Source organism: Archocentrus centrarchus, chromosome 10 (assembly GCF_007364275.1).
Source record: "Archocentrus centrarchus isolate MPI-CPG fArcCen1 chromosome 10, fArcCen1, whole genome shotgun sequence".
Classification (NCBI taxonomy): Eukaryota; Metazoa; Chordata; class Actinopteri; order Cichliformes; family Cichlidae; genus Archocentrus; species Archocentrus centrarchus.
In genome coordinates, this window is record NC_044355.1 from 9,216,109 (window position 1) to 9,241,671 (window position 25,563).

The window sequence follows — 25,563 nt, forward strand, 5'->3', positions numbered from 1 at the left end:
TAAACACAATCTTTTCCTGTCATGTTCTGTCCTAACTCTTTTGTCATTAATGCTCTAATAGTCACCTCCTGCTGTTGCCTGTGTGAATGAGGAGTGATGCAATCATCATCTTCAGGAAACAACCAGATCGAGGAAAAACTTATCCATATCAGAAGTCGCATAGTAAAACTGAGACTCATCTGGATTTGTATTTTTAAGGGTGTCAGATGAATAAATGGAATAACTGGTCGTGATCCTCGATAACCAGAATATTTAATTTTCTCTGCGTTTATTATGTAGGTGTTTCCCAAGCAGAGGCATTAAAGGAGGAGAACGACTCTCTGCGCTGCCAGCTAGATGCCTACAGGAACGAGGTGGAGCTGCTCAAACAAGAACAAGGCAAAAACCAACCAATTAGGAGTGAGGAGGACAGCACTCACTCACAGCAGCTCAGCTTCCTGCAGCAGGCTCTGCAAGGCATGCAGAAGGTAATGCTTATTGTGTACATAGAAGCATACAGACACTATCTAACAGCCATCTGTCCAACAATGAGTTCAGTCTCCTATTTGTTCCTGTCTGCACCGGGTACTTTGTACCAACAAGGTCGCTTGGGTTAAGCAATTGAATTTTTCCATGCAAGGTGAAACCTTTACTGTCATTTATCTATAACTCGGCACTTTAAAATGTAACTAAGTGCTATTTGGGAACATGTAGAGAGGTGCAGTTGTGAGCATCTGTGAAGAGCAGCTGAAAAATAATTTCAGTTTGTTCACTGTCAGAATGGGTTTTACTTGGAACCCGAAAGTTGTGTGCTGTGATTCAAACACCATATTCTTGGACCGAACCCAAGGCTATTAAAACCATCTCCAACCATTTAATTAAAGAAATACATTGGAAAATTTTCTCTGTTAGGATTTTAATCTCAAAGTGAGTTTGCTTCTAAGAGTTGTTGAGTAACTTTTTACATTTCCTACTTTAAAAAGACCCCCATCTACATGTTGTATAGCATTTTCATACCACACTTGGATAGTCTACATAAAATGTAATATTAATGGGTGAGTACTGTGTATACAGTACATCTGTGTATTTGTATGTGCTGCTGACTGTACAGGATGTGCACTGAAAGCTGTCCAGAAACACATGAGAAGACGATTGTTTAAGGGGATATTGGCTAAATCATGTAAAGTTTTTGCTACTTTTCTGGAACCTAGTTCATGAATATTGGTATTTTTTTTCCCACAATTTCTCTTTAATTCCTCACCCTCAGCTAAAGTTAACAATTCATTTTTGACTTTGAAAGTAGCAAGTCAGCAAACAGTTTCACAAGGTCCATTTAGTAGGTCTTCTGGAGAAAGCTGCGGGAAAAATCAAATAAGGATATGTATAAGTTCATCCATCCATCCGCTCCGTTTATCTGGGTCACGGGGGCAGCAGCCTAAAGCAGAGAAACCCAGACCTCCTTCTCCCCAGCCACCTCCTCCAGCTTAGAGAGGAGATGATCGTGTGATATGATCAAAAGCTCCAGTTCAGCTACTACATGGACCACGGGGATATTATCTTAACTACCACATCTTTACCTTGCAGGGTAATCAATCTTTTTACATTTCAAAAGAGCAGTCACTGAGATGTCAGAAATCCTTACATTTGCCTTAATAATGCTAAAGATTGACTAATTCTGGGTATCTCAGGTAATGAAAATTATGATCAATTCATGTTTAGAAGATGAAAATCCATTAAAGCCCTGCTGCTCATTTCTGCTCACAGAGAGTAATTACCTTTCCAACTTACATGTCCTGTGGTGTGTTTATGAAAAGATTGGTTGAATGGATTAAATGAACTGGAAGCCACTGAAATGGGATACCTCTTTGTCACCATCCACATGTTGTGTTACGGAGTCCCTCAAACTAACAAAAAAAAAATATATATATAAAGCAGCACATACTGAAAACCCGTTTTTTTCTTCTGTGAATTATAGTGCAAGAGACAAAAAGCACTTAGTGTTTAGGAGTGCAGTTGAAAATTCCTCGCTATAAAGACCCCCCCATGTGTACCGCCTTTGTTGAAATTAACACAGCAGGTGAATCTTTTTTATCTGTGTTCATTATGTAACTTCAGACAAATTGGAGATAAATCTAGTTAGCCCTCAAAGCTTCCTCAGAACTAGTTCTCGTGGTACCCAAAGCAAGTATGAAACCCAAATGAGTGCTCTTCCTATTAAGAGTTTTCCTCCTATATGCAATTGTGCAATAATTTTTGACTAAAAGATCTGGAAAATTATTCCTCTTGGACACAAACAGGAGAGCAGAATAAGATTTTTCTTTCTATAAAATGTTTATTAATCATATAATTCACATCCATATCTAATTGCTTTTTTGTATCAAGCTGAAGTTCCAATTACCAGTATGAGGATTAGATGCTAAATATTAATGAACAAATGGCGTATTGTTCCTCTGCTTTCGGAGCAGTTTGATTATGAGGTTAGCATTGTCATGGTTAGTTAGCTCACTGTGGCATTAGTGGCTTAATGTTCTCGCTTTTTGTTTTTACAGCAACTGTTAAAAATGAGGGAAGAATTAAAACAGCGGGAGGCTGAGCTGGAGAAGAGTTTGGAGGACAAACAACAGCTGAAGAACCAAGTTCAGAACTTGAAGGAAGGTCTCCAGAACCTGCAAAACGCACACGCGCTGCAGGTAAGTGTGACAGAGACTCTCAGCTCAGAACAAAGTGAGTGTTTACGTGGTGTGTTTCATTGGAGAGTTGAGTTTATTTGTTTGTTAGAGCACTTATTATTCTGCACTTTAATAGGAAATTAATTAGTTCAAGGCCTTCAAGAAGTTTCAGTGCACAAAATGAATTAAAGATGTACATCATAAATAAATAAGGGGGAGAGGAATATGAGTGTTGCAATAAGTAGTTTGGGGTTGAGAAAATCAGTTTGAACTAGTTTAACTCATCCGATATCCCAAAATAGCCATTTTGGGTGGACCTTCATAATCAAGAAAAGCGTGTATGCTCAACTCCAAACAAATAAACTTTTCAGTGGATGCTGAACCGTATGAATGTCAATCTATGAATGAGAACTTCAGCACTCAGAGTTGCATGTAGAAAGTATTTAATATTACAAGCCAGTTAGGAAAAAAAACGTATGCTTTTGGGCATAATGGTTCTTCATGTTATCAAAACTGTAGAAAGGGGCCGAGCCGACTACAGGGAGATTTCAGCTTGTTGGAGTTTTCCTTCTCATTTTTCTCCCTGGAACATTTATTCTTTTTTAAGTCACTCTATAATCAACTCTTTAATTTGTAATTTTACTCCAAAAAAATACATACTGCAGCTTTCATGGTTTAAGTAGCTCAATAAAAATGACCTTTAATGATTCCTTTTATTTCATAGTAAAAAAAACTGATATCCTTTACAGCTAGTAAATTATAGCCACGTTATGTCTTTAGCTGCTTATTGGTTTTCAGTAAGTTCCAGTTCCAGCTGTTTTCAGCTCTGATCCCTTCATCTATTGACTGAAAATCAAAATATAATATATATAATAATCAAAAAAGACAATGAACTTCTCACTTCCACCTTCTCTTATAAGAGGTTTGGTACTTTTTTCGACACTTGTAAGAGGTAACAAACTGAATGTCATTGTGCTCTTCATCTTCAAATATTTTTTCCTCCAAATGGCCTGCAGCCTGTTGCACCAGCTGACTGTAGAGAGGAAGTATGACTGGCAACTCTAATTGCAAAAATGTAGACTCTGCTATTTTGTTTATTAATTTGAACCATTTCTGTTTGTCCTTCAGCTGTGCTGGGTTTATCAAAAGTTAAAAAATATATACAACGCAGCTTGACCTGGATCACATCCTGATATTCGGTTAGCCCTTCCTCACAAATGTTTATATTGTGAAAACATTGACCTGCACAAGTAACATAAATATATACAGGAGTGCACGAGGTTTGATCAAAAATGCCTGTGCCACTTTGAAGGTCATCATCTTGTCCACCTCTGAACCACTTTCAACATGGATACTATTTTTAGATCTCTCATGGGAAGTCCTTTTTATGTTTCCTTGCACTTCACTGCACTTTCCTTGCACTGGCGATCTGATGGCCCAGGTTTATACAAACAACAAACTCCTCCATTTACAATGCGCTCTGAGCCAGCACACAGTGGCAGTTCCAGTTGTTTTGGCTGAAATTTTTACTGTCAAATGCCTCAGGACAGTTCAGTAGAAGTCCACATTAACAGTCTTACCCTGGGGAACCAATTCACGATGCACAGCCCAGTGGGGAAAAATGAGATTTGTCTGAGTCATTTTCTCACCTGAAGCACTGCCTTCAGCCGTGGAAAGTTTCGAGTCCATTGTGAATTCACATTGCATACACTTTAAGTGATCAGAACAGTTACAGAGACCAATCTGTAAAAGATGCTCTCTGGACATTCTCAAGAAGATGACCTTCAGTTAACATCAGCCAGATTTTAATTAAGTAAGGTTTTTGCTTTTTATGGCCCTCTTCATATACCCTTTAATTCAGATCTCATATATGTTTAAGCTGGACCATGCAAAAGATCAGGCAGGCATGCCCCTAACCCGCCACTTCCTCGGTCAGCTAAAAGAGGGGGGAGGATTATTATTATATACCAGTCAGGCTGAGTGTTGAGGTATTTTCTGAGTGGGGGGAAAAGTTTTTGGTTCACCAAAAACATCAGTCAGTCTTCCCAAGCCTTGTGTTTTGTTTTGGTTTTTGCTGTTGTTTTGTTTTGTTTTTTAAAAAAAATTCCCTTGAGGCCATCTTTCCACATGCACCCAAAAACCATCCTCTCTAGTCAGGTACATTATATCAGTGTCCACATGCCTGTCAGTCATTATCTTTACAGTATTGCCATAAAATGATGCCTGGCCATGCTGCCTCACTATACTATGCAGAGTATTTTAAAACCTTATCATTATCAACACAACATATCCAGGTGTAAACAGAGTTGTTTTTAAAAAAAAAAAAAAAAAACTCTGCAGAAGATCCATGCCAGCAAGAAGATAACTGCCAAAATAAATAGTTTGGCAGGTTGTAACCTGTTTGTTTAACAGTAAGGCAGCACCAGCAGCAAATCCCATCTCGCTGTGCCCTCGTCTGCACCAGATAATGCAGTCTACTAGAGTTTTTCTCTTGTGTGAGGCGGGCTGTACTAACCATCTGAACTGTGTTTTCTCACAGCAACTGCATGAAAAAATTAATTCGCTTTTTTTAAACTAGAAACACATTGAGCACAGTCGACCGCAGTCAAATGGTTTCCTCACTTTTCTGCAGCTGAGATGTCACACCGACCACCAGCCTCCCAGTCATGTGCTCTCCCCTGAACATTTTGTCCTCTTTCTGATGCATCGCACAGACATCACACAAAGCAGTCATTTTTGTGAGAACTCACCAAGAGCCTGTAACTAACAGAGCACAGCGATATCAGAGTGTGGTCACCAGATTGGGAGATATTACCTGCAAAATGTGAAACTGACCAATTCTGCTGCTCTGTTCATCTACAGTACTGTGCAAAAGTCTTTTTGAGCCACCCCTCATGTGCAGACATATATTGTAATACAGTGTATGAGGTAAAAACAGAGTTTGTATAATTTAAATCACCTTGCTAGTGCAAAACTCCTGTTTTCTTTGGCATTTTTTCATGGATTCGACTAAGGAAATGGGAACAAATAATGTGGTTTTTGTGACAGACTGCTAGTAACAAAGTGCCTAAATATACAATTTAAAATAGGTTTTTTGCTAAGTTGTCTGTCTAGACACAACACTTTTTCGTCAAATGACTTGGGTGCCCTTTTTTTGTGCATGTGCTTGAATGATTCATAGGTCAGTGTTAAGTTGTTCAGCAAACAAACAAAAACAAGGACCGGAATAAAAATTTACAAGACAGCCTGGCTCCCTGGAAGCAAAATATAAAGAAATGAGGTGGTGCTCAAGATTTTTGTACAGCACTGTATCTGTAGGGCTGAACAATGAATCTAATTTTCATTTCAATTACAATTCAATTCAGTGTTGGCTTCCAGTGATGAGTAAAACAAGATGATTGACATAAAAATGACTATTACCATACCATCTTTATTTATAAAAGCACTTTAAAACAACCACAGCTGACACAAACATTACAACACATTAAACCATACAAGAAAAAGACGAACTTTAAAAGTGGACAGTGGAGGGGCGTCTGTAACATGCAAAGGCAAGTTATTCCATAGTTTAGGAGCAACGACAGAGAAAGCCCTGTCCCCTCTGAGCTTCCTTCTGGATCTCGGTACTTCCAGGAGCAGCTGGTCTGCTGACCTGAGAGACCGACAAGGGTGAAGAAGCTCAGAGAGGTAAGGTGGTGCAAGACTGCAAAGATTTAAAAAAAAAAAAAACTATCGTGCCATGATTTGGTTAAAGTCCACTTTTAAAAGTACTTTTTTTTTTCAAGCATGTTTTAGTAAATTTCCCTTTTTTTCCAAAGTCTGAGTAATCATGGTAAATGGTCTTCTGAATATTGATCATAATAAAAGTATTTTTGCTACAATCGAGCAACCCTGCCTGTCCCAAAAACACATTAGTTAAATGTGCTTCTTACATTTTTCCATTTAATATTGATTCATGTCAAGCTGTATTACTACACTCTTCCACTGATAAACACATAATCCTCAATCTTAGAAACAATTTCTGTTTTCATGGGTCATTTTTCTCCGCTGGCTGTGTCATGTTTACTAATGTTTCAGGTGTGGTCCCATGCGGCGAGTGCTCAAGTGCTTATGTTTGTTAATGTTCCTTCTGTCTCGGTATAATGAGAGAAATGTCTGTCATTAGAATGAGCCCCAGGTTAAATCGCCTATTAAATTGGATGATAATACAAACGAAAGGCTCTCAAACTATGTGGGGAGCCGCTGCATGTGTTGTCTGTTAGCTGAGAGATAACAGGTTTCATGCAACGTGGAGCTGAATTAGTCATTTGTTAACAGATCTCTTCTTCTTCAGATCAGCTGGAATGACATAGTTGTCAATAGCTTGTTAAGGGTGATGGGTTTGATTAGAAATGTGTCCCTCCACAACTGTGAGCCCTGGGAAATATGCTAATTAAATTCTTGCATATGGGCAAACATGAATCATGAAAGACAGTCTCATTAAAGAGAGAAAGAGAAATCAATTTTGGGGTGTGGGTTTCGCTGAAGATTACCAGACATTGTGGGATGATTTGTCATGCTGAGGACATCTCTTCGTGCCATCAGTTCTTCTTCACTGGTTCAGTCACTGTCCCTACTGTCACCGAGCTGTCGCCACATATCACATCACTGACACAAGTGTAGGTCATTGAAGCCATTAACCTTATTATTACGATCACAGCAAACATCTTTATCATTTTTCTTCTTATGTATTTTACGGCCGCTAAGCGTTTTCAACTCTTGTTATTGATCTTTTTTTTTGTTGTTGTTGTTTATGAATAAAGGGGGATTTCACAGACTTAGTGTTGTAAGTTAGCACTGGTGAAACACATTGAAAATGATTCAAGCAGAACATTCAGACTTTCAGTCGCTAATATGAGTAAAGCACTTACTTCCAATTATGCAACTCATTAGTGTATTTTAACTGGAAACTTACAGCTTGGTAAATGTAAACCAGCAACATCACTCACAATTATTCCTTTATAATAAAAAGCATAACTTAGAGCCACAGATAAGGATAGGAATCTAGAACCAGTTCCAGTTGAGAACTGGTACCAAATGGTCCCATCCATTGTAACTGTATGTGTCTAAGCTTGGCAGGGTTTTCTGACAGTGACATCAAACTGGAGTTTTGCAGACCCGAGTCACATGCAAGCCTTTTTTTAAACACTACTTTTTTCCACTATGTTTGGGAACACAGCCGGTAAAATGATTGAATGCCTGAAACATTTTTATGCCTAGTTTGTTCCACATGGAAAATTGATTACAAATCAGTAAAGAAACTGATAAAGCAATTGGCCTATATGTGGAATCCATAATAGAAGTTGGTATTGATTTTATATATATATATATATATATATATACTGGACCTTGATGCAGCCCTTCAGATATTCTCTGTTTGAAACAAGCTGTTTTAGTTCCATTTCCTCTTTGTTTAAGTCAACTTTATTCTGCTTGGGTGTCCCTTATAAACAGGTGGTGTGAGCACCAGGTACATGGGGCTTCTGTGCTCACAGTCAAAGCTATGGGCCTTAAATGGCCATATTAGAGATATCCAGTATCATTGAAATCATACAAATCAAACCATCTATTTAGAACAGTCTGAAGCCTGAGCTTTTATAGAAATATGACAAGATAAAGAAAAGCATAATGGTTCAAATTTAAGTAGTTTTTTTAATACATAAAAATGAATAAAGCACTATAACAACTGTCTAAGTAAAGATTTCTGCCAGTCTTTCTTAAATAAATTTGAGTGGTCAATAAGACTAGAAAAGCACCTTATAAGTGCAGTCAGTTTATCATTTATCCCACTGTTTGGATTTTACGCCCACTTCTGATAAACTTTTGTGAACAGTTACAAACACTTTGGAAGACTAGCTCATTTTGAGCATACTTATATCTGAACTTGTACTGTTCTTCATTTGTTAAATTGAATTTTGTGCCACTTTAAGGAATTAATGATTTGCTTTAAATTAAGTTATGTATCCATAGTCCAGGAGGCTGTCCAGTTTCCCAGAGATCAAGGTGAAGTCTTCAAACTGCTTATGCTGTTCAACCAAGAATCACAAAAACCATCAATGCGCTGCAATATCAATATTGCATATATAAAGGAATGCATTAAATCCTTACATCTGCTTTTTTTTATTACTGGCTTTAAGAGCTAATCATTTAGCGGGTCTGCTGTAGCTGACTTTGTTGTTGGTCTAACGTATCATTAGAGCTGTTTTGTATTCCAGAGAAATCAGGACGCACACTGTTACATATTTAATAGTTGACTTGTTTGTGCCAGTTTTAACTCAGAAGAGTTAATTACATCCATATGGAGTTCACTGTCTCAGTTTTCCTTGTTTCTTCACAATCAGCTCATTTCTGGACATAATTCTAAAAATAAACAACTTTAGGACCTCCCTCCCCCTTGTCTGCATACATTAGTTCCTGGCTTGTTTCTCAGTGTGTTATTCCTCATGTGTTTCTAATGTGCCACAGCTGGAGATGTCGAAGCAAGATGACAGAGGAAGCGAGGAGAGCGCTAATCAAAGCAGCGTAAGTGGAGAAAAACGCTCAACCCTCCTCGGTCCTCCACATATTGTTTTTCTGTCCTCATTCTCCATTTCTTCTTCTTCTTCTTCTCCTCCTCCTGACTTTCCCCTCTCTCCTCTCCTCTTCCAGAGACATGACAGATCATTACAGGCCAAACCAGTTCACTGCAACTGCATTTGTCATTTAATAAATCACCCAGACACAACTGGGCTAAGAAATAAAGGAGTCATAAAGTCAGAACGGCTTGCACATGTGCATATGTCTACACCCACACACAGAGACACACTTACAGGGTGTTATGGATGGATTAAAAACAAAAAAGGGGCCACCAGGCATCCCACACTAGAAGTGGAAATGGTACACACCGTACTATGTAGAACAACAAACAGACAAAAACTCTTCTGTTATGCTGCCTTTTTTCTGCCACCTGTCAGAGATCTGAAACAAGCAGCTTGATCATTCGCCTTCCAAGTCTGTTCCCCTCTCCCTCTATTTGTTCTTTCTAAACTCGTCTCCTCTCTTCTGTCATTGTGTTATGTGTGAGGCATGCTTCCCTCTATTAGAAATATAGCTGCTGGCTGAATGTCCTCTCTGGCCTCATTATCACCTTCCTCATTCATTATCCCCGTTCTCATTGTCTCTCTGGATTGACATGGTGGTGGTGAAACTTTCTGGTGCACTCATTGCACTTATTTGTGTATGATTCTTTTTATTGTGTCCCATGCATCAGCCTAAATTTGAATTTGTTTACATTACGCCAGCCAACTCAGTCAAGCAGTGCCAGTCGCTGGCTGCAGACTGATTTATGGTAACTGCGTGTGTGTTTGTACACGTTTAGGAAGCCACAGCATCAACGGTGGTGTCCTGCAGTCAGGAGAAAGAAGGTCCCACAGAGAGGAATCCACTGAGCCCTGTCCACTCCGAGAGGGAAGCTCTGCTTGTTGGTAAGCTGACGCTCTGGCTCTTTTCCATTAGTCTCACTTAGACATTTCTCAACCTATGAACTTGCTCCATGGTGTGGCAAGGCTCTTCTGTGTGGTGTTTGCATGTTATCCCGTGCTTCCTCTGGGAGCACTGGTTTCTCATCAAAACATGCTAGGTTAATTGCCCTGTCACTGCACCCTTGATCAAGGCACAAGTTTACAGCTAGGTTTGATCCCCAGGTGCCGCATGTTAAGTGTTCCTAATACCTAGGCTGGGTTAAATGAAATAAATTTTCTCCAGGGATCACTAAAGCGTATATTCATCTTAATATCTAAGGATACAGGAGTGTTTCAGTGTTCTATTTTGGATTAGCAGCCGGCAAAGGGAACCCTGAATATCCTCTGAAAGTTTAGTTGTTTCAGTTACATTTTGTGGTGATTGAATTGCAAATATTTAAATGCAAAAAAGTTTCTAAACCTGTTTCATATACGCAGGGATAATAATGCACACTTTAGTCAAGCTGCCCTCAGCATTCATGGTGCTGAACTTGTGCACAAAAAGTGTCAGAGTTTTTTAAAGTCAGGAAACTGGAGGATTTGGATAAAGATTCAGACATGCCAAGCCTGACAAGTGCTGGATGAGGTGGGTCTTACTAAATCATAGTCTGCTGCAGACAGAAGATATCTGGATGCTGCACCAACCACCATATTTATGGCTCAGGCACATGAGAGTAAAAATAGGACACCAACCTCCTTACGATTAGTAAAAATTGGTGGTCGCATTGCTTTTTTTCTTTTTTTTTTTTTTGCTTTTTGGCAAAAAATTGCAAATACTGTGACCAACAAACAGATTTATACAGGTTTGCAAATATCCATCCATCCATCCATCTATTCTCTTCCGCTTATCCGGGGCCGGGTCGCGGAGGCAGGAGCCTAAGCAGAGAAGCCCAGGCTTCCCTCTCCCCAGCCACCTCCTCCAGCTCATCCGGAGGGATCCCAAGGCTTTCCCAGGCCAGCCGAGAGATATAAACTCCCCAGCGTGTCCTGGGTCTACCATGGGGCCTCCTCCCGGTGGGACATGCCTGGAACACCTCACCTAAGAGGCGGCCAGGAGGCATCCTAATCAGATGCCCAAGCCACCTCAACTGGCTTCTTCCGATGTAGAGGAGCAGCGGCTCTACTCTGAGCCCCTCCCGGATGGCTGCACTCCTCACCTTACCTTGCAAATAATGATCAATTAATTTAATAAATGCAAACAAAGATTGCCAGCAGTCTGAGTCAGTCTGCACCGATGAGCATCTCATCTGCATCGTGTCTCTTTGCAGTATGAGAATTGAATCAGTTGGCTGCCAGCTGGTTGTATTCTGGTTATGTTTCTTTATAAAAGCAAGGTTGCAGAGTCATTGGGCAGTTTCAGTCAACATCCTGCAGCAACTACGTTGCTATTTGTGGAGGAATTTCTGTCTCAAATGTATGAGTTTCTACCTGGACTCCAGATGTAGTTAATGTAAATTTCTGTTTGTTGTGTGTGTAGATGGCAACATATTTGCCTTTTTTTTTTGCTGTGTTATTACAAACGGATTGCATGTGATTGCCAACTTGATCCTATTCAGCCGGAGAATGTTTGCAGACTGACTCGGTCTTATTGCCGTTTTATCACCGTCTTGACAAACCAAAGTGGCTCTGAAGATAGCAGCTGTGAATGAGTGATTGTGCCACAGTCTCTAACCAGTTTCCTTAGTGTGACTGAAGCTTTAAAGGTTCCCTCCATAGTGCAATCATCTACTTTAGGAATTGCCTTATGAAGTATATTATGGAAATTTGTACTGTTTCAGATGTAGTTTATCAGCACCAGCTCAGGGTCATTGGTGTGTTTCTGCCAGTATTTGATGGTTGTGTCAGCTTTCAGACTTGTATAATTCTTAGAAAGAAATGTGGTGTAAAATAAGAGGAATGGCAGCAGTGTCTGTTCATTTCTGGAAATGAAAATCATCATTTGTCATCTTTTAGTGTGTCATCAATGTAATGATCATGAGCTCTGACACTAGCTGGTAGATACTGGTAATCTGTACACACAGACACAGAGTGGGTGCATGTTGCTCCAGCGAACGTCTGCTGTCAGTTGGAGAACATGTCTCTTGGCTGTTTTTAAGGTGAATAAACATGGACAGCTAAACAATTGTAGTGGGCGAATTGTTGCAAATAAATCATCATGAAATTTTACTTGGTGTGCTATCTGAATGGACCATTAGATTCTCAGTCAGTCTTTTAATCATTGTCAGTGGAGCAGCTCCAGACGAGCACACTGTTTGTGTTCAAGTATCGATTGACCTCCTGCAGGTGACAAAAATGAAGTCTTTGGAATACCGTTTTCCTCTTAAAAGCCTTAAGTGTTTGTGATATTTTTGCTCTAGTGTTTGACCCAGCAGAAATCTTTGTTGCATTAACTGTATTTTTTGTTGGTGTTGATATTGTTTTTTGTTTTGTTTTTTTTTTAATGGCGGTACCTTAGTGCTGCATAGGTGATTTGTAAACAGAGGTGGAGGATTACCTCTCCCTCCTGGCCGTGTCTGTGAGCTGATAGCAGATGGTTTGAGCTAGAGGAGAGTTGGGCTTTGATGAGAGACAACGGCATCAAAGCCACCATTAAACACTCCCTCTAATCTGGAGCCACAATGTACAAGAGGCTCTTAACAGTAGTGGGACTCTGGGAGATGCCACTCGAAGCTCAGCCAGAGGACAGGAGAAGGAGTCAGATAAACTGGTGTTGTGAACATACTTGTGTAGTTCATCGATGTTTTAAGGGTGCCTGGAGGTTTGTGACATGGCTTTGTGTTAACATCTTCCCACAATTTGTTTGTTCTACTTCAGGGATCATTTCAACGTTCCTGCACGTCCATCCGTTTGGAGCCAGCATCGAGTACATCTGTTCCTACCTGCAGCGTTTGGACACTAAGGTACCAGGCAGACTCACATGTATCAAAACGTCTGCTGTAGATTGCATGCACCTGTACAGGCGGAGTGTCCTGTTCCCTTACAGGACTGATGTATGGGGCTTGTATTCCAAGGTCCTGCTGTGCCATTGACACAAGCTGTACTCCTTAATGCTTTTAGAGCCCTTTGACAAATACAGTATTTGTATAGAGATGTGTGAGAGGAATGATAACACATGTCTGTCCAAATAGACGTACACAAAGCTGTGTTTTAGCTCCATTTAGCAACAGTTTTTTTGGTTTGTTTTGTTTACATGAACTGGAATGAAGTGAGAAGTTGTTATATTTATATTCATGAAGATTTTTCAGGTTCACCTAGGATTGTAAACTTAAGTTATAAAAGCACAGTTGCGAATTTTAAGAATTTATTCAGTATTACTACCATTATATATATTACCACCACCAATAATACTACTACATTATATGAAAAATATGTTTTTCTAACGCTTTCAAATTTCCATCTCTTTTTATGTTGTATACTAAAAAGTTTTTGGTATTTATACGTTATAAAACACCTGTGAGTAATTCCAGCCACTTCCTATATTAGATGGCTTCTCTTTGCCATTAACTATTTGATGGTGTTTTCCAGCACTAACAAAATGTTCACTCCTGCACCTCTACACATTCACTTACACATTGTATTTTTTTTTCTGTTTTAATGCATACAACTGGGTATTTATTTGTTTCAGCTTTTATGTTTTATATCATGAAACAGTCAAGCTGGTTGTGGGACTGTTGATAAGGTCTCCTGTAGGAGAGAGACTCTACTTTCACTGAGAAAAAGGCATAACCAATCAGAGTCAAGAATGTCAGACTGGGGACTGTGGAGGAAAATATGCCAATGAGTTCATTGAGCTTGGTTCAGTTGAACTTTGTGACATGGTGCATTGACCTGCTGGAAGCAGCCATCAGAAGATGACTGGACATGCTCAGCAGTAATAGGCTGTGGTGTTTAAATGATGTTCATTTGGTACCAAGAGCGCCAACATATCTCTGACATCATCACACCACCGCCACCAGCAGCCTGAAGATTCAAAGATTCAAAAAACGTTATTGCCATTCTTCTCATGTAAACATGACAGGAATGAAAATCGGATTCTGAGGTCCCTCCAGTGCAATGTACAGTGTGAAACTTTGATTATATATATGTATATGTATAGTTTTCAAGAAAGTGAAACTTTGAGCCAGTTTTTCTGACTTTTCTGTGCATAGATTTCATACACGTTTAGCCATATCTTGCTTTTTTGTGACTTTTCTTGATGCTGGAACATATTAAAAGTAGATCCTTCATTCTGTCACTTGAAGGCAGATACCACCCTCTATCCTCAGACATCCTCAGCTTCCACTCCGTCTGGTGAGGCTATTTCATCCCCATCTTTCCGACGAGGCATTTTAGACGCATTATTGCTCTTCACTGCCACTTATATGAGGCTTTCAAGATGCCAACTTTCAGTGTCACCTCCAAAAAGCAACACTAAGATTAATGGCCACTTCTCCTCTCCGCCCCAACGAGAAGACCTTCAGGGAAAAATGGCAGCCCATCCGTTTACAGTCCCAGGCACTGAGCAAACATTAAACACAGAGGATGAACCCCACGGATTTCAGGCCACTTAAGATTTAGGAGAATTAATTGGCAAAAATGCGGATGTCTCAACCAAATCCACAATGCTGCCCCAAGAAATGACTGTTCTCTGTAGCAACTCTTTGAATATGCTCATCACCACCCTGACTCATTCTCACACATGCAAAGAGTGTGACGGTCTTCTCTGATGCCTTTTGGGGATTTTTTTTGTCTTGAGTGTGTTTTAATGTGAGCGTACGCCCACGCTTGTCTGTCTGTGTGCGTCTGAGTTTGCCGGTACATCTGTTGTTCCCACGCAGACTCTTCACTACACACATTAAGCAGCCCACAGAGTTTTGTCAATATCACTGGCTGGACTCCCCAACAACAAGCCCAATCATCTGTCCTTATCTGGTCGCTCCACACACACAATCACACACAGCTCTATTGTGTGTAATGACACTCTAGTCCTATCTCCATGATAGACCTTAATGCATCCTGACACCAGTGCAGGCCTTGAAAAATTATTACTTATTAATTCAAGCCACTGTGGGATGTTTACAGCAGCTTGTACAGTGAATCTTGGCAGCATCACCTCAGGATTTAGGTTGACTGACTGATCCTCAGCCCACCCATGTGACTGAATGTTTTGTAAGTGTAAGTGTAGAGGAGGTGTGGAGTGTGTAAGAGCATAAAGCGTAAATGATATGAGCAACTCGCTGGGTGACCTAATAAGGGCTGGTGATAAGCATTTTTCTCTCAAAGTGTTTTCCTTCCTCAAAAAGAAGGTGTCACTGAAAATAAACTTAATTGAAAAGCATGAGTGCACTTTCTCACTAATGGGTGTCACTGTTTGAGATGCAGGTCTCAGCATCATGACAGAACGTTGTAATTATGAGCTTAATATAGTTGTCATCTGTGGTGGGTTTAACGTTCATCATTGAGCAAATATGACTGAAAGTTAGCTTAAAGAAAACCGATAGCAGACATGCGACAAACCTGAATTCTTGAATACTACGTTAAAGCATGGTTTGGGGTTAACCTGTCCCCTTCGGCTGTATTCAGGCTACACAATATCACCTCGATAATTGCCAGATTCAGATGACACAGGGCATTTGTCTAGAACAAAAATGGGCAACATGCATGAAAATTCATAATTTTATCTCATATGTTGTAATGAGAACCGACACTGCATCTGTGACCTCTCGCAGCTCTCCTGCATGGAAAGAATAGCACGTTGGAGACTCCCTCAGCAGCCTTCTGTGAGATTAACCAATAGGAACACAGCTCTTTGCCAGCTGTTCGGTTTCCTATACCGCTAAGCTGAGTGCTGCTGTGAATCCTTTCCAAAGGTAGCACACAAGTTGAGAAACACAGTAGTAGACAAGTAGTCTGTCCCACAGTCACAAAAAGACAAGATTTAATGATTCTAACACACCTAATTGGACACACTGCCCATCGTAACGGACAAAAATAGCTGTTCTGAATGATTTATCCTTTCTTTTGTCTTATGATGAAACTTCTCCATTACTGATTAGTTAGAACTTTTCTAGGATGACAATGTCTCCATCCACAGGATACTGTGAGTCACTGAATAGTTTGACTATGAAAGTGATGTGAATCACATGCTACGATTTGCAACCAACAGGTCTCAACCCAGCTGAATACCTATGGGAGATTTTGTGGTTGACATCTCCCATGTTATAATTAAAATGCAAAAAGAGGCAGTATCTTTAGAAAAAAATGGTGTTCAACCCATTGAGTACATTTTGAGAGACTTGCAGAATCTATACCAGGATTGATTAAAGTTTTTCTGGCAACATGTGGTGGCCCATCACCTTGCCAGCTAGCAACTTGATACACATCTGTAAATACGGTAGCAAGGTGGCAAGATTATAATTTAAAAGTACTAAACCATTTCAAACAGATTGTTAGTTTAGTAGTGAGAAGTTAAGGGGATTAAAAAATAACTTTTTAATGGTTACATTACGTTCTTGGTTTGTTTGCCATATAAACTATATAAGCAGTTTCCCACTCTTGTAAAGTTTTAAAGGCCAACAAAAATCTTAAACTCAGCTAATAAGAAGTCAGCGAAGGACAGTAAGGACTTGGCTAATGTGATAGATTATCTCCAGCAGCAGGGCTCTTGACTAGCTGTAGTTTCTTAATGTTTTTTTTTTCTGTAAAACCTGGAGAAAAAAAAAAGAGCACATCACTATAATTAAGTCTGGAGGAGATAAAAGCCTGAATGACCTTCTTGAGGTCTGCTAACAAGAGAAAAGAACCGATCTTAGCCGTGTGTCCCAGTTGATTAAAGCACTCTTGCACCACTTACTTCAGTGGCATGAGCGATATTCGACAGTTTTACATGAAAAAATAAATCAAGGTTACGCCTTGGGGTTTTACATGTGGTGATAAGCTGTCCAACTAGACGTGTTATAATTAATAGTGCCTCTGCTTAATTATGGACATATCTGCAACATCTGGCTTCTTAACTGTGGAACTTTGTATTTTATCTGTGGATAATGTGTCTCATGTAAGGAAAATGAAAACAAAATTATAGGCGAGCCAATATGGACGCCAGTGAGATAGTGGGACAGTAGATGGACATGACCCATAATCAGAAGTTTTGCTACTATAGTGCATGATCTATTTCAAGAATACCTTTTTCCCCTAATTAATGTGATTGTGTTGTGCATGTGTGCAAACAAATCTGTTTAAAACAATGTGGATTTAGCATCTGTACCTGTGTCTGCAGATCAACCCCACTGAGGTGGAGTCTCTTCTGTCTCGGCTGCCCTGCACCTTCAGACAGGAGCTAACTGGTGTCGGAGCCAGTCTGGAGAAACGCTGGAATTTCTGCGGCTTTCAGGGCATCAAGAGCACGTAGAGACTCTGCCAGTGGCACTCCTGGGATTTGGAGGAGACAACAGGTGGACAAGGCAACACTGAGACACTGTAGACATGTGAAAGAAACCGTATAATGTCCACAACTATCAAAGACTGTGGGCTGCGCCTGACTGTACGAGGACGCAGAAGACTGAGCACAGATCAGAGAAGAAAGTTATGAGCATTTCAAGAACTCTGTGTGGGCGGCAGAGACGTGAAAATGCTGCATTTCTATGGTTACAGTAGTGTTGACACCAAGCCCTGGTGATGAAGTCTTCATGAGCTTGAACTCAGTTTCTCAGTGTCGACTAAATATTTTTAGACGCGATGACTCCGCGGGAGTCACAGAACAGCACCAATTCCTACAGTCACTGGATTATTCTGTAGTTTTTTGCCCACAGGGGCAGGGCATTGTGATTTCGAAGCCTACAGTCGGCTCTGTGTGGTGTCAGTGTGGGCCGGGTCTACAGGGCTAAACAGGGAGGTAATCAGGGTACGCCTGAACACTTCAGTCCTCCGAACCCTTCGGCCTCCCTCTCTCTTTTTTGCTGTTCCTGGTTTGTAACATAGATCCAAAAATAGATATATTTCTTCATTTTCTGTAAAGGCGGTTAACAGTTGCATAGAATCATTTGTTGTAATACACTGTAAATGCTTGGATGATATTTTTGATTATAAAAAAGATGTTTGAGTATATATAAATGTGTCAGTTTATTTTTATATATGTCAGTGAAGGTTTGATTAGATTGTGGTTCCTCAGGAGAAAAGAAAATACTCATTGTGCTTTAACCCCAATTCTGAGGCTGTCTTTCCACAGGAAGTATCTTATACATATTTTTGAGTATTTTTTTTGGAGCTTTTTCCTAAATCTTTCTGATTTCCTGTCCCCTACCTGCTTCTCACTCTTTACTCACAGATCTCAAGACTGCATCAGCTCAGGTTAGATTAGGAACTTCTACAGAGTTTCCAAATCATATTAAAGTGTGAGCGTATATCTTAATCTTTCCATGTGCAATCTACTGGTTGGATCACGAGCCATATTTTGGAGCAAGGAACTGCTGTGGTGACACTTCCTGAAGCCTCAGAAATGCCAAAGATAATTAATAAGGCTTCTGGTTCTAATGGAGTGCTGATCATTTTTGACACCACTGAAAATATCAGACCGAAAGGATGCAAATTTAGGTCACATTGCAACACTATGAAGAAGAGCTGTGCTGAATTTTTACCCTTTTTGCCATATATTCAAGACTTTCTTCATATTGGTTTTGAAAGACCACCCTTACCATTCTGGTGTTTCACTGGTAAAGGTGATCTTTCTTTTCCCCGCTGGTCTTAAAACTTTCAGGAGACGGCCAGGTTGCTAATAGTAGGGTGTCGTATACATAGGGAAGGGTCATTATAGACTGTGAAATCTGAAAAAGTGGAAGGATTTTGAAAAACCTCTTCAGCACCTACTGATTGAGTGTCATATACCCAAATTATTATGTCAAACATGTTTCTCCTTTTAAGCAATATGACTATTAGAAAATAATTTAGAGACAGAAGGAATCATGTCTAGAAGATGAGTATCAAAGGAAGCTGCATTTTTGATGATGTGCCCCCCCGCAAAGCACTTTCTGTGATATTCTCCAATGAATTATTAGAAAATGGGAAGAAAAAAAAAATCCAGGGTAGCAGTGCTCATTTCTAATACTTTACATCATGGCCATTAAATTGGTGCATCTCATGACCAAACACATGATTTTGCCTTCAGATTGTGACACTTGAAGTGGGTATTGGGTGCAGATTTTAACAGAGCATCTTTCAGTCCTGAAAATTGCATGTACTTATGAAAGTATAAGAGCTCAGAAATCCAGGAAGCATAAGGTGAATTAAAAAGTACCACTGTGGCGTTCAAGGGCCTATAATCTGGAACATTTTCATAGTATGAAGATACACTTTTTGCATGGCTCCATGCTGAAGTTACTGTAACAACAAAAAAAAATCAGCTTTTTCTGAGGGGTTGAGGTGGGAGGCAGTGATTGCTTGATTTTGTTTTTTTGTTTTTTTTGTTTTGTTTTGTTTTCATGGAATGGCCCTTGGGAGTATTTTAGACTTGAAACAAAAAAGTCTGTTTATCACTTTGTCCAGATAGGGTACTTTCTACTCTTTTGCCTACAGCTCAGCTTTGTGTCCTTCATGTTTCAGCAGACACAAGTAAACACATGACAGACACCAGAGAAAGGTTTCTAAGACAAAATCCGCTCATATTACAGAGCAGAGCCCAGAGGCTCAAACCTTTGGGACTTTTCTATTAAAGGAGAGACCTTAGCTTAAGATTCCTATATATGTTTTTTCAGAGATGGGTGTTTGGGGAAAAAACGGGTATAGGATATTCAGGTGCAGTTGTTCAGACATCTTTATGCCTGTCATCCCTTACGATCAGTCCTGAGAGACACATGCATAGACCTGCACAGAACAAGACAGGTGGTCCACTTCAGTTTGTGCTCATTCTTGCTTGAAAGGCTGTATTTCTTTAGATTTTTTTTTTTTTTTTTTGTTCTTACAGAAGCTGCACTCAAGGCTAGTTTTAGAACCTGCATTTGTGTCTTTCAAAAGGCAATTAAGCCTGACTGTCAGCCTGACTAACAGCACAGTGCATCCACATCACACTTGACTAGGAAGCACACCTAGGGGATCATGTTAATGATGTTTAATTGGTGAGGCAGTTGGTTTGAGAGGATTCTGGCATACATGAAATGTTTGTGTTTGTGTGCTACTTGCCTGGATCCATATATTAAGTGGTTATACAACACTCTTTCTACAGAGGGGAGTTTTCTTCTCCACCTTCGCTAGATAGAGAGCTCTTGCCGCCAGGACTTCGAGGTTCCTCCCGTAAGCCCAGTCAAGCATTCTTAATACGCCTCCACTGACTTTTTGGCGGCAGGCTTTCTTCCTCAGTTGCTCTGGGAAACAAAGGTTTATTATTACGCATGATTTGCTCTCATTGGCCTTCTCCATCTCTTACATTCACTGCATCTGAAAAATTAGCACTCATGCACTTAGCATACTACTTCGTCTTGTAGCTGAATTAATAATGACAAATGTGCCTACAAGCTCTTACAAGACTTTCCTTCCTGTATGTATATGTCAATTATTAAGAGCAGTGGTTTCATAGATGAAGAGTTAACTCTGTAATGGGAGTGGAATTGTTTGCACATTAAATATAGTATGTAATATCCAACCCACTTATCCTGTGGGCTTCTGTCAAGTGTGATTAGGAAGGAGAGTAAATGCTGGCACTGTAATGCAGGGTGTTATGCTTTTATGTGCAGGGAGAGCAGGTCTTCTCTCTTCTTAAAAGGTGTGCTGCAGTTATTTGTTATGATAATGATGGTACTGATAGATGTAGAACTGAATCTGTACTTTTCGGCTTCCCATCTGTGTGGTGGTGCACTTTGGGATTGTGAGAGAGGTTGCCTGTGCAGCGTTGTGCATCACTACACTTCCTCTCCGTGCTGTAAGGCTTGATTTCTGCAGAAACATCCCTGATGGCAAACTCCAGCACACCTCACACCAGCCTCTTCACTCTCACTCACTAGGCTCGCTCTCTGACATAAACAAAACACTAATACGGTGTATTCTCTTCTTTCAGAAGCTGTTTTCTGTCTGCAGTTTTCTCCCAACTGAGTTGCCATTCCTACGCACTGATGGACTGGAGGCGCCTGCAATTTATCTCTTTTACAGCTGTTTGTGCACAAGTGCGCGCGCACCGACGTTCTTGTGATTGTGCATCAGGTTCTTAGGCGTCACACAAGGAGGTAAACAGACTAATTAAATCCACCAGCAGTCCCAGGTGAATGCCGCTCTCCATTCATTGTTGTCGTCTCATCGCTGTGACACGGCGAGGGACTCCTCATTATTTCGATTCAAGGTGTATGCAAGGGAAGGGGTGTGATTTAGCTCACCAACAATGATTATGCCAGAGGACAGCTCCCACCTTGTAAAGTCTCTGTGAGAGATATTTGGAGATGTCCTTGGGCGTCTGCTCATGTTAAGCTTGAACAAATTCTTAGCATGAATTTAAAATTTTAGGCCACTGGTATCACACTGGGGGGGGGGGGGGGGGGGGGGGGGGTGTTCTTAAAATGATTTTGTAAATCCATTTATGCGTACTCACATCACATGTAAGATGGGTATAATTGGACGTGAGGAGATAACCAGGTTCTTGTGGGTGATATCATGATGCTTTAGACACCCTTAATTACCTTTTCCTCTCATGCTGCTTCCTGAAGGCATCCTCATCTACTTAATTATGATTATGGCCTCCCTTAAGCGAGCAGGTAAGATGATGCTGTCTGCGTGCGCGGCATTTGTGGTCCAAAATAAAATAAACAATTACCTCAGGAAGTGGATTAGAAGAACACAGAGGGGCTTCACTTCTAAGCTTGTCTGCTTTACGAACCTGGACCCACAGGTTTTGCAGATGAAGAGTTTAAACTCTCTGACCGGTGCACTGCTGTTTTGGCTGTCGCCAGATAAACAGCTTATCTAGATACATCACCGGGAAAAAAAAAAAAACTCTGAAGGCTCTTTGATTTCAAGCGTTAAGTCAACAGCTCCTCCTATTGAGCCCAGCAGCAAGTACACCTCACACTGCAATTATTTTAGTCTGCAGTCCAACACCAGGGGTGATTTGCATTGACAGCTCGGCCACAGCACCCGGGGACATGCTCATGCAGGTTTCTTTCTCAATTGAAGCTGCACGGTCCTCATTAATTTATGTATGCATAAAAAGCCCCTAAATTGTTCTCTATTTCCAGGGTGCCAGCTCTGCAGCGCAGCTCCAGAAGTACTTTGCCTGCAGGCACTTGGAACGACATCTTAGAAACCAGAAACTATGGAATATTAAAGCTAGAACTAAAGAGATTTGTTTCTTTGAGGCTTATTAGTTTGGCAGGTAGCAAATCATGTTTTGTATGTATTTTTCTTTTCTTCGCTGTGTTTTGGTAAGCCCGGAGAATTGCATGCACTTTTAGCCTGAATGAACAGCAAGTGTTAGAATAACTGCTTTACACTGTGCTCCCCAGGGTGTCAGAGTACAGGATATTAAGCTGAGGATTTCAGTGGCATATGTCACGCAATGCCGCTCACAGTTTCCTCCCCCGTCCCCCCAAACATCCCACACTTTTTCCTTGTACATAGCTCTTCATACAAAATAGGCACAACTTGAAAGCACAGTGGTGAATGCCCATAAGGTATTTGAACCCACTAAGAAGATGTCCGCAACATCAAATACTGAGAGGCTACATGTAATAAGAAGAGTTTGGTGAAAAAAAGTTAGGAGGGAAATCTCTCTGTGTAGTTCAGGAAATATATTCAGTGGATTCTTTAACCCTGTTCACTGGTAATAAGATGTTTTGGCCAAACATCCTCCCAGGGTGAGGTCCTACAGTGGTATTTGTGGCCCATTAGTTGATGAAACCAGTCGGCCCGATGAGTGTGTTTGATCTGAATGCCAGCACAGTGTGGCCAATGCCAGGTTAGGTGGGACAGTGATACTCCTAATGAGCAATGGACTCTCATGCTGATATGAATCGAGTGACCTTTACCAGAGAAGAATTGCTTTTGCGCTGGCAGCAATTATCTGCACTACGGACATTTATTTGAAAGAGGTTTATTTTTAGATAGGAGAAGTGGTTATGTTGGCATAAGCTTTTGACATTTTCCTCAGCAGATGCGTTCTGTCCTTACACACTGATTTTAGTTCATTCTTATGTTTGACAGTGGCTATAGCAAAGCATTCTTGTGTTTTGAGTTAAGTGGATGTAAGATTTTCACGAGGTTACTGTTAGACTGCAAACACGCACAATAAAAGTGGTAACCTTGTGCTTGAGCCTGAAGGAACCTCAAATTTGTACAAAAACATTTCTGTGTCCATGAAACAACTATTTGAGGTAAAAGTAGTTGGTGGTTTACACAGAAATCCCAACAATGGTATATTTCATTTTAAGTATCAGTGCTGAAATCAGTTTCAGATCATCAAACAAATTTTAATATTAGACAAAGATAACCTGAGTAATACAAGATGGAGTTTTTAAATGATAATTTCATTTATTAATGGAAGAAGCTATTCAAGCCTACCTGGCCCTGTGTGAAAAAGTAATTACTCCCTAAACATAATAATTTTGCCACCCTTGGCAGAAAGAACTGCAATCAGGCGTTTGTGATAACTGGCAGTGAGTCGCTGTGGAGGAATTTTGGCCCACTCTTTTTGCAAACTTTTTTAAAAATTCAGCCACATTGGAGAGTTTTTGAACATAAACTTAATTTTGTGTTTACTCGGGTTATCTTTGTCCAATCTAAAAATGTTTTTGTTGATCTGAAACATGAAAGTGTGACAAAAATGGGGGAAAAAAATCAGGAAGGGGAACAGCACAGCAGTGTACCGTGACGGACGGACGGACGGACGGATGGATGGAGAAGAAACTGTGCATCACAGTGAATAGATGATGAAGAACGATGAGGGTGGAGCAGAGAAGCACTGAGAAGAGGAACAATTTTAAATCAGGATGACGGGATATTTAGTGTCACGCAGATATCACATTAGTTGAAGTTCACAACCAAAATCAGCTGATTGAGCCCTCTGAGGTGACACTAGGAGATATGAATACATACTACTAATATTTTCTCCAGTCAAGAGCTGCTGTTGAACTACTGATTCATCTCGTAAAAAGACTAAATAGGTCATTTTTTTTTTTTTTTTTTAGTTTAATGGGATCTATCATGGCCTGTGATAGACTGGTGACCTGTTCAGCCTCTCACCCTATGGCAACTGGAATAAGCTCCAGGATCCTGGTTGCAGATAAACAGGGAGCCTTTGTTGGCTAAAACACAAAGTCCATTCCTTTCAGACTGGCATTGTTGTTCCTTCAATAAACCAATGTGCTGTGAATCCTCTCTGAAATAAAAATAATTTATCACAAATACTATGCAACCGCTTATCTGACTATCGGGGTCAGACAAATAGCTGTGGAAACTGGATTCAGAGGATCTGTGAACAAACTGGCCTGTATGACTCTCTATAGTAAACCATTAAGTTTTGCTGGATGTTTTTCAGTTAATGGGCTGCTGAGGGGAATTAAAATGGATTCGATCGCACAATTACACTCCACATATTTGACCTGAAACTTGATAAATGCTGTATAATAATAATTTTAAACATTTCAAACATTTAAAATCACATTTAAAGGAAATTTACATACAGCATGAACAACTGCAAATTAATTAAATTTCATGGATGGAAGCCACTAAGTAAACATATAATTAACAGTAGCTGGATTTGCATAACTGCATAACAGCATAGTATAAGAAGGAGATGTGGCACTCAGAGGATCCTGAATTGAAATGTATGGGAGAATTCCACAGCAGCAAAGAAAAATAAGAAAAACATCCAGTGGGGGGAAAAAAAAAAGCTTTTGTAAGGAAAGTTGGCAAAACATATTTAATCTCTTATTCTATACATGCAATTAATTTACATTCATCCATCCTCTTAACCAATTCAGGATGCCGGGGGTGGGGGGTGGGGGGGCTGCCATGGGTCAAGAGGCAGGGTCCACCCTGGCTGACACAGATGATCAACTGCACTCACATTCACACCTATGGGCAATTTAGAATCACCAATTAACCTAAGCCCACTAATGTCTTTGGACTGTGGGAGGAAGCCTGAAGAGACACAGGGAGAACATGCAGGGTCCACACAGAAAGGCCCCGGCCAGATGGTGGATTTGAACCCAGGACCTTCTTGCTGTGAGGTAACAGTGCTAACCGCCGTGCCACCATGCTGCCCCATTAATATGTTCACATAATGCTTCAAAATAACTGCACAACTTAATACCTAGGAGCATTTCAAGATAGCTGCCAAGTTGCGAGACTTGCATACATTACACAGACTCTGGCATAAGTGAGCATTTCTGTTCATTGTATAAATACAAACAAAGAGGTCCATAATT

At 40.3% G+C, this 25,563-nt stretch overlaps 1 protein-coding gene across 1 annotated transcript in view; it reads left to right on the forward strand.

The window, feature by feature from the left end:
- Window positions 1-18,268, forward strand: part of LOC115787151 (ecto-NOX disulfide-thiol exchanger 2) — a 48,828-nt gene extending 30,560 nt beyond the window's left edge. The window contains exons 8-13 of the mRNA XM_030739729.1: window positions 280-467; window positions 2,529-2,669; window positions 9,153-9,209; window positions 10,045-10,150; window positions 13,001-13,086; window positions 17,442-18,268. Coding sequence (XP_030595589.1) covers window positions 280-467; window positions 2,529-2,669; window positions 9,153-9,209; window positions 10,045-10,150; window positions 13,001-13,086; window positions 17,442-17,573 — 710 coding nt within the window. The 3' untranslated portion in view covers window positions 17,574-18,268. The remainder of the gene's footprint in view (window positions 1-279; window positions 468-2,528; window positions 2,670-9,152; window positions 9,210-10,044; window positions 10,151-13,000; window positions 13,087-17,441) is intronic.
- The last annotated feature ends 7,295 nt before the right edge of the window (window positions 18,269-25,563 follow it).